Source organism: Echeneis naucrates, chromosome 19 (genome assembly GCF_900963305.1).
Source record: "Echeneis naucrates chromosome 19, fEcheNa1.1, whole genome shotgun sequence".
Taxonomy (NCBI): domain Eukaryota; kingdom Metazoa; phylum Chordata; class Actinopteri; order Carangiformes; family Echeneidae; genus Echeneis; species Echeneis naucrates.
This window is the reverse complement of record NC_042529.1, coordinates 2370753-2380469: the sequence shown is the minus strand read 5'-3', so window position 1 is coordinate 2380469 and position 9717 is coordinate 2370753. Positions and strand designations below refer to the sequence as shown.

Genomic DNA, 9717 nt, shown 5'->3' with positions numbered 1-9717 from the left:
CACACTTTAATTTATACTGACACACAGATGGCCCTTGCTCTGACCACAAATGTAGTGTAACCCCTGGTCCCTGCGGTGCGGCCGGGGCTCAGACTGCCAGTAAAAGCGAGGGATGCTTCATGGCTCAACAATTTGCTGGGTAAATGGAAAGGGTTTGCTGTGTGACCTCAAACACTCTCCTTCGTCTCTCCTTTCCTTTCTTTCTTCTCTCGTTTTGTCCTCTCCTCATTTAGCTGCTTTTGTCCTTATCTGATTTTCTCTCTTTTTTCTCTCTCTCTCTCTCTCGTTTTTATGTCATCTTATATTATTTTCCTTTTTCCATCTGAGGCAGTGGACATTCAGGCCTTTTTATTATTATTTATTACTATTTTTTGTGGTTTTTTTCCATAGATTTTTTTTTTCTTGAATGAAATAAAAGGGGGGGGTGGCAGGTTATATTATAGTAACCAGGAAATGATAAAGTGTTTTTTTGTTTTTTTTTTTCCTTTTTCCATTTCACAAAGTCCAAAAGAACTTCAGGCACGCTTTTAGCCTAGCTCTCCTCTCTTCTCTCACAGTCCCCATCTCTAAATCTTGCCTTTTCTTTTTCCTTGTCCTCTGAGTGGAGGTGTGATCCCCCCCCCGGTTGCCTAAGAGGTCAGGAGCAAAGTGAGGACACACGAGGAAGGGAGGCAAACCTCAGCTCACAAAAATGAGCAGCATGAAGAAAAAACTGCATTTCTGTACCGTGTGGTTCAGTGGGTTTATTGGGTAAGGGATACGCTAAAATTTTGTCCAAAGTTTGGTTGAGGCAGAAAGGTTTTAATGGTATTATAGACATTACTTCATGGGGAAGTGGCTCCTGCCATGAGTAGCGTGCAGAGATTAAAAATCAGTGATCAGAAAATTGAATAATTCCATTGTTGCTTGATCCAGATGTGGTTCATCTACATGTAATTGCTGTCACACAAAATCGCAGCCTTCAGAGGTAATGAGCAAAAGGAGCTCCCTCGCTTCGCTGTGTTTGCTAAGAGAAAATATGAGCTTGTGTTTTTGAAATGTGGCTCTGAAATTTCATATTGTGTTGCACCAAAAGTGAGAAAACCTTCAGAGGTGTGAGAGCCTGCACAACCGATGTCAAATCCAGTTCTGCTATCACCTCAAAGCCAGGTGGATTTGGGTGTGTAGCATTTATGTGCACACACAACTGGAGAGAGAGAAGGACTTTTTAGATTGGACAGGACGGGTGGGGATCAGGAGTTCAGAGGGAAAGCATTAGGGTTCACTTTCCTCGAAAGGGTGTCAAAAAGGAAAAAAAGGGAGCTAAATTGGGTGTCAGAAAGTGCTAAGGAGCTGAAATAAGTCGGGGTCCACAGCTCCCATGTGGGTGGGTGCTCGCTTTATATTTTACAGACAATGTCCCTTTAAAAAGCCTCACGTCTGGAAAGCCCATTAGATGTGCATATAAAATTTCCCCCGTGATTAATAGTTGATGAAGCAGGGTTGTTTGGAGGGTACTACCAACATGTGGCCGGCAGGGCTCCTCCTCTGCAATCTCACGTTACACTCCATAAACTTGCCACTCTTTCCCACCTATACGTTTAAAAAGGAGGAGGGCTCACTTGTCAAGAATGCCTTAGAAGAGTTGTGAAAACAGCCAGTCCGAGGAAGGGAGTCATGCAGTTTGCGGATGCAGCTCTCCCGCCGAGCCACAAGCCGCTCAGATCAGTCAGGGAGGGAGAGAGTGTGAGTGCAAGAAGACCAGGGGGGAGGAAAGAGTGTGAGAGTGTGTGAGGACCAGCGGCTCCGAAGGACGTCACTCAGGCTCCCAGAGAGAGAGGGAAACACGCTGTCACAGGAAGGCGTCTATCCTCACGCGTTCTGGTCTGCGCAGGACTCGGCAGCCTCTGACAGCAGTGAGTATCACAGCAGCGGATGCAGTGAAACGATGATGTGCATTTAGTCAGCTGGACTGGATTATTGCTCAAAAAGTGATTGATACAGGTTTCCAGTCCTAACTTAAAAAATCCCTCATTACCAAAAGACTTGCAGTAAGCCGTTATTGAAGAGAGTGTGTGAAGTGTTTTTTGCACCACCATGGATCAGCCAGCCAGCAGCTGCATGCGGAGTGCCCACCCCAGCAGTCCCATCTGGGGTTGCATGAGGAACCCCCACTCTGGGGTCCCTGGAGCCAATCTGCAGTCGCCCTACCAGCAGGGCCCGTTCGCCCTCCACCAGAAGCCTGAGTTCCTGGCCTACACGGACTTCTCCAGCTCCTGTCTGGTGCCGACCCCGCCGCACGCAGCCTACCCCCGCGATGACAGACTGTACCAGGAGAGCCAGGGGGGCTACCAGAGAGCCGACTGGCAGTTCAACCCCTGCGAGACACGGGTGAGAGCGCCCGAGGCCTGCCCACCTGTCGTCACCCCCGCGGTGGTAGGCGGCGGTGGTGGCGGTGGCGGCGGGGGGAGTGGAGGGCCAGAGATGGACAGTGTAGGCGGAGAAAGGCTGCCAGGCACCGTGCCCGGCTGCCTGGAGGGAGAATACTCGCCCCAGAGCGTGGCGTCGGCCGACTCGGACAAGAAGATTTCCAGTAAGAGGAAGAGAGATGTCACAGGTGAGTCAGGGCATGTAGTGATTGATGGGAGTCAGCTGGGGTGGACTGGTTTAAAGGAAAAAGACAAGTATCCAAAAAACTCATCACAGGAGGCTTAGAGAAGGAAAACAAATAAAAAGAAATACACACGTGGGAGCATTAAAAATCAGAGTGGACATGCCTCTTTTTCCTACTGTACACTGTTGCATAGTGGGGTTGGAAATACAGGGGGAAAGATGGGGAGGAAACATGGAAACGCTCCAAGGAGTCAGCTCAACTCTAGATCTTGCAAAATTTCTTAATTCACTCGGATTAGAAATTAAAAACCAACTCTGTTTATTATCTCTCCGAAAGTAGACAAGTGTTTAAAAAAAAAAAAAAAAAAAAAAGCCACGTGGAAGGGTCACGCTGTTGCTCCTAAATGTTTAGATTGTGTATGTCAAGGTTAAAGATTTCTTCCCGTTCCCAGAATCACATCTGACATTGACACAAATTCTCCCAGTTTCCGCGCTGTGCCCTCACCAGCTCACTATGAGAAAGGTGAGTAGGTGAGCAGTCTTTTTGTGTTCCAGAAACACACTAAGTAGCAGTTGCATCCTCTTATTGTTCAGGGGCTTTCAAAAAGTCGAGCTGATTAATGAGGAATCTGAACGTTTCATTGCGTCCCTGTATCCGTTGGAAAACGACTATTGTTTGTGAACAGTTAAAGCGTCAAGATGCTGATTTAAAAAAATTTAATCAGGCTTATGAGGAAAAGTGTTAAAAGGCCCCACAGGTGCCGCAAAATGAATTTATTATTAGTCATATATTTTTAAGTCTCAGAAATGTACCTCCATAATGCCACTGTACATAATAATAAGATAATTATTATTATTTTAAGAGCTTGTAAACATTGAAGAGAAAAAAATTGTGCAGAATCAGATTGATTTTAATTTCTTCACCAAACAGCACAGCAGATATCATAAAATTTCAGATACGAAACAATGACTTCACATGTTCTCACATAGTCCAATTTATGCCAAGAGTTGTGCTGTTAGCTCTTAAATGAAATTGGTTTTTATTTTCTGGGTTACAGTGCAATTTTCCCTCCTATCACATTACACACTTATACACCACACACCAATAGGAAGAAACAGGAAACCAGTACTGGTTCCTAAAGAGCAGCAGACAAAAGGAAACGTTTGTGTTTCAACTCAGTCTGAAGGTGTGAAAGTTTAATTAAATACGCCGAATTTCATGCTGAAAATAAAACAACCCTTCTGAAGCATCATCCACATTTTAGGAACTCTTTTTTTCCCCTTTGAGAGCATCAGCTGGCCTCAAGTAAAACTTTATGTATTTGCTTTAATTCAGATTTGGAGTATTTGATCAATCATCATTGCTCTCCAGATATTGTCATACAAGCGGGCACATGATTATTACAGTCCTAATTGAAGAGGATGATGGGGGACTGCAGACCCCCTCTCCCCTGCCTCCCCCCGCCCTGCCTTACCTTATTGTAACCTCCACTGACTACACTGAAAACATACCAGACCACGTCTGGTAAAATAACTTGCCTGTGAGCCCACTTTTTACATTCTTATCCATTGACATTTTCCTGTCGTTAAGCCGTAACACAATCTCACACTGAGTGCATGCAACATGTCTGACCACTACATCAGCTCTGGGTTTCAGAAAAAGAGCCATTCAGTCTCTCGAGCTCGTAGAAGAGCATATATTAGGAAAATGTCCTGAAGGCATTCACATTACAGCCTGAGCTGCCATACAGTCTGCCCGTATCTGTGTGTTTATACAGATACGAAAATGTGGTGCACTTAAACTGCTATCTGATATTAACTTTAGTCCAAAGTTTGACCAGCGTTTTTTTTTTTTTTTTTTTTAATACACCATAACAGACGTTCATATAAACATTCAGCTATTAGCAAGTAACATGCTTAGAAGGAAAATCAAACATTATTATTTTTATTTCTTCTGTGTCATTTCTGATGAACTGAAAAAAAGTTTTATTATTGAGCAAAATATTTTTACACAGCACTTAGCATTTATTAAGTTATTGAGACTTAAGAACACACTTTGATGTAGTTCTGAGCAAATAGAAGAACATTTTTACTTATAATGCCTCCATTATTAACTGCATCTTAATAGTTAATATTTGTGCAGTAACTAAGCTCCATGCTCACGCAGTTCATACATCATGTTTATGAATCAGTCGTGTGCACTAAAAGAGTTAATAAATGCTGAAAAGTCATACAAATATCAGGCAAAAGTTACATGACCTGACAAAGTGTTATAGTTGTTCAAAGCTATTAATTAACTAAATGATGGATGAGGGGGTTTTAGTAGTGTCACTCATAAAATCTCCTAATTCATCCTGAAATCCTGGCTCCCACTTTTACACGCTCAAATTATGCAATCAATCAAAGGCCTATTTTTCACCTGGGGCTTTGCGCTTTAAAACCATTGTGAATTTATAGCCGCTTTAATTCAGTCCTGGCTGAGACAAACTGCTTTTGCACCGTTCACCCAAACAAAGGCACCAAATGCTGTGTCTTTGGGACCCTGCTGGGTGCAGAAGCCCTCTCCCTGTAAGTTTACGGCCTCTGGCTGTGCAGGATATTTATTGGGGGCCTGTTTAGTGAGAGCTGGTTCGTGCCCTGCCAGGTGTTCAGTCTAACTAAAAACCGCCTGGCACGGCTCCAGACCAGGACCAGAACCTGCAGAGGCCAAGCAGTGCCAGCCGGCACAGTCGGGCCTGAGGTTTTCCTCCGGCCCTGACACATGGGCACACCAGGCGTCATCAGGCGTTTGCACACGTTAAACAGATATGCACAAACTGCTCACACACACACATCCTGGTCTGCCCACTCACATCTGGACCAGGTACTGAAGTCCATTTTGCTTTTTGGCCTGCTGCTCTGGCAAACACAAGGAAAAACTCACTTTGACAAATTAGAACCATTTTCTAGAGATTACATCAGCTGGTAGTGTCGCTACCAATGCACAATTATTCTGAAAAATATTTTTTAAAACTCACTGCCTTTAATACACCACAGAAGTTTCAGTGAAAGTTGGATCAGTTATCTTTCACTTATATTTATCACAGACCAGTGAGGTTTAAGATCTCACCTTTAATGGGGCCTGTGGAGGCAGAGGAATCTAAACTGCAGCTCATTTTTCTTATACAACACAGACGCATAGAGATCTCAAGCTCTGTTTTGAAGTGGTGTATTTTCTGTCATGCAGAGATGAGTTAATGTGATTCTCCCACTGAGTGCTCCGGTGGGAAATCTCACACACACCCACGTACTGCTCAGACCTGGACACATCCGCACCTTTGTTCTTTTGTTGGAGGCTTTAACGATGTTCCGCTGCATTCCTCTCCTAACTCAGTCCCTCTGTGGCCGGTTTGGTGGCCCCTGCCCTGCGCCAAACGTATTCTCTCACCAACGCACACCACAAATTTATAAATGCATTAATTTCTACTTATTTTCACACACATGAACGGATGAATACGGGCAGAGTTTTGAAAAATAAAAATACATGCATGGATGCGCGCACTGGACTCACAAGATGCAGGTGAACTGGACTCCCAGGCTCAGGTCAGGGTGGTCTCTTTTTAAAGTGCTGATTTTGGTGTTTACTATATGAGGGGCCTCCCACTGAAGAGTCTTTGAGGTTGCACTTTGTTGGTTGGAAAGGTCCTTGAGGTCTGTCTAGCTGTTAGCTAGAGCCTGGTGAGCTAATTCAAATCAGATTATCTGAGGATGAAATAAAAGTAAGAAGTTCTGAGGGTCAAGTGGTGCCGTCAAATGTGAGATAGGCAAACTGGATTCAAACTCACCTGGAAAGAAAGAACAGATGCCTTCTTACTTTTATTTTGGCCTCATAATTAAACAAATCCTATGGAATAATATTGAGTGTTTTTTCCCTTGAGATGCAGAAGAATGATAAAAAAAAAAAACAAATGTTTTCTCTCTCCAGATATTCAGGAGTCCAGTTTTAAGGTGGACTCCAGCTGCAAGGCCCGGAAAGAGCGCACGGCATTCACCAAGGAGCAGCTGAGAGAGCTGGAGGCCGAGTTCACCCACCACAACTACTTGACCAGGCTCCGCCGCTACGAGATCGCCGTCAACCTGGACCTCACAGAGAGACAGGTGCGCCCCCGTCCCCTCACACGTCCCCTAGGATGTCCTCTAACATGATGTCCTAACCCCAGGTCACCATCATCGTTGTCAGCAGCTGCACATCTATCTGTGTTCACATCTCTGTAAGATGGAAGAGGAAGAAGCAGGTTTTATTATTTCAAATTGTCAGTTTTGCAATGAAAATATTACCTTTAAACAGAACGATGACTCAAGTTATTAAGATTTTTATTAAGTGTGAAACATCTAATAAAGAAAAGTCTGAAGGGGCATTTACTGCTTTTCAAGGAATATTGAAAAAGACTCAACATGTACTATACCTTTAACAATATGGCATAAACAGAGTTGCATTTAAATTACAATGAAGCATATTTTCCAGAATAGTTTTCATGCTGTGGTTGCAGCAGAATGACACGCAGCTGTAATGAGTGGGCGGCAGCTCCAGACCTGATGAAATCGGGCGAACATGTGTCGATGCTTCTGGATGAAACCCCAGCCTGTCTGTCAGGCCCAGTGTCCCAGCTCCTCCTAATGAGGCCGCGGTGCCACAGTGACCACACATACTGCCGTCTGCTGCTAAATCTATTTCACAGACCCCTGACACACACACATGTACTGAGAGACCGACACACATGCGGCCAGCTTCTATCTTCCCTCAGAGCTCCCACTGCAACTTGCAGGCGTTTTCCAACTCATCCTACGCTCTCCTGGCGATCCGCCGTCCTTTCAATCAGTCGGGATGAGCAGAGGAACCCGGTGGCCAGGATTCATCTGAGTCTTAGAGCTGAAGGAGGCGATGCTCAGCGTGAACTTAAAAATCCAGCTGCAGGTTTACTCAAGTGGGATGGACTCAGGAAAACAGACTCATGAGCTGCTTCGAGTGGATGCGGACACTTTTCGGCATTTTATGCATCGGCTTTTCTGACTGAAAGAGACTTGAGCCTCCAAGATTAACACCAAAACGTACAAATTCATCCTATATATATATATATATATATATATATATATATATATATATATGCCCTGCAGCTCCACTATTCAAACACACAATCAATAGTCAACAACAAAATACACAACTTCCCTGAGTTTGTGTAATGTTGCCTAAAAGCCATTTAATTCTCACTAAATACTTCATTTTGTTGGTGCATCAGGATTGAATGAATGGTTTATCAGTTATAAATGAGTCATCTACCACAGTTCACGCTGTCTGTCACCATATTTAATGTTGTAAGGTTGTTTTTGCTGCCTTTTCCCAGCAATTTCCCCAAGTGTATGTTTTTTACGGCTAATCTATCGCGGACAGTTAAAGCCTGATATTATTTCAGCACGGTGCAGTGATTCAGGTGAGCACTATCCACCCTGAGCGTTAACCTCATCCTGACAGCCGACACCTCTGACCTGCTGTCCATACGATACTCTCTGCCTGCATCGGCGTCGGCCCCTAGCCGAAACTGAGCTCCAATGCGGACAATTCACGCAACTTGCAAAGCCAACCGAACCGAGCCGGTTTATGTACTGCTGCTCTGGGAGATTTGTCAGGGATTATTTGTCTGTTTTTCTGCTGACTGTGTTGCAAAGCGGAGAGAGAAACCACAGTGATCCTGTTACAGGTTCAAATGTGGTGAGAAAATAAATTCTGCACTGGGTCTGTAAGTTTTTCAGATACTGAGCTGTTACAGAGCAGTAAGCCTACAGCTACTTATTCGAATCAATTTACGGGACCTTTTTTTTTCGCTTAATTGCTTAATAGGTTGTTATGAAAGATAACTAAATACAAAAAATTATGAATCACAAGCATAGAAATGGATGCTTGTACATTTTTTGTAATGTAAAATGTTAAATAAATATTAATTTTGGTTTGTTACAGATTAATGAAGCACAACATTATATTTAAGATACTGCAAAAGGGGACCACTAAGGAGTAAAGTTATACGCAGATGACACCTCTCAATAAAATTGTTGATGCAATCCATTGTTAAAATTTTTAAAAAGCGTTTTTTCAGTGTTCATGTATAAAGAATCTCCTGTGTTTGTGCTCCACAGGTCAAAGTTTGGTTTCAGAACCGGAGGATGAAGTGGAAGAGGGTGAAAGGAGGACAGTCTGCTTCCCCAAACGACCTGGAAAATGATGACATAGACTCGGCGGCCTCGCCCAGCTCTGAATGAACAAACGGGGGGACGGGGAGGGGGGTTATGAAAAAGAGTTGCTGATCACCTTGTAGCACCGAGAGACTGGGGGGTCAACTGGACACTAAAGCTGCACAGTGCAACTTTTGCTCATTTCTCTGGAAAGCTGCAACAACCAAACAATCCTAGAGACTTTTTTTTTTTTAAATCACCATTCCCAGGATGAAATACTGAGCATCTCCTTTGTTGTCTTCTGTTGTAAATAGTTGATTTTTGTCCATAATGAACTGTATTTTGATACAATATTGATAAGTACTAAATACTGTTTTTAGAGGCCACCTCTTGTTGCAGAGATGATTCTTCAGACTCGTTGCAGGTCGCTGACAAAGTGGCGCAGCGACCTTGAGGCAGATGACTTATCAGAACGTGATGTGATTGTGTTTGAGTGCATCCCCTTTGGTTCCAGTGTTGTAATCATGGCCTTTGACGCTTGACTACAACCACCTGGGAAAACTCAGACTGCACAAGTGTTGCCAAGCCGTAAGTGCCTCAGAATCAGATGGGCTCTTCTTTTCATTTTGTTAGTTTCTTTTGCTAGAATATAATTTTGTTTTTTTGTTCTGTCAACATTTTTTTTTTTATACATTTTGAATATAATTGATAAAACACAGATGTTGCCTGTTTTTTTTTTTTTTTTGTTTTGTTTTGTTTTTTTTTTTTTTTGCAAATAGAATAAATCATCTGCTGGAAACTGGGGGAAATATCTTGATAATTTCTTCCACACGTAACGAGTTAAGATTGGGCAGTAGGCAGATCTGCTTCCTCAGCTGATGGTTTTATCATTTGTTGGCCTTTTTGGTCAGGAACTATCTG

The 9717-nt window shown here is 43.3% G+C and overlaps 1 protein-coding gene across 1 annotated transcript; it reads left to right on the top strand.

Moving 5' to 3' along the window:
• The first annotated feature begins 1611 nt into the window (after nucleotides 1-1611).
• On the top strand, nucleotides 1612-9465 carry meox1 (mesenchyme homeobox 1). Its single transcript, XM_029528546.1, has 3 exons — nucleotides 1612-2596; nucleotides 6557-6729; nucleotides 8761-9465. Exons 1-3 carry the CDS (start codon nucleotides 2077-2079, stop codon nucleotides 8881-8883), a joined length of 816 nt encoding a protein of 271 aa, XP_029384406.1. The 5' UTR covers nucleotides 1612-2076; the 3' UTR covers nucleotides 8884-9465.
• The last annotated feature ends 252 nt before the right edge of the window (nucleotides 9466-9717 follow it).

Excerpts from the sequence above, each read along its gene's own strand:
- meox1 (XM_029528546.1), top strand. The coding sequence starts at position 2,077 with ATGGATCAGCCAGCCAGCAGCTGCATGCGGAGTGCCCACCCCAGCAGT. Across the intron at positions 2,597-6,556 it reads GAGGAAGAGAGATGTCACAG|ATATTCAGGAGTCCAGTTTT; the intron begins GTGAGTCAGGGC and ends TTCTCTCTCCAG. Across the intron at positions 6,730-8,760 it reads TGGACCTCACAGAGAGACAG|GTCAAAGTTTGGTTTCAGAA; the intron begins GTGCGCCCCCGT and ends TGTGCTCCACAG.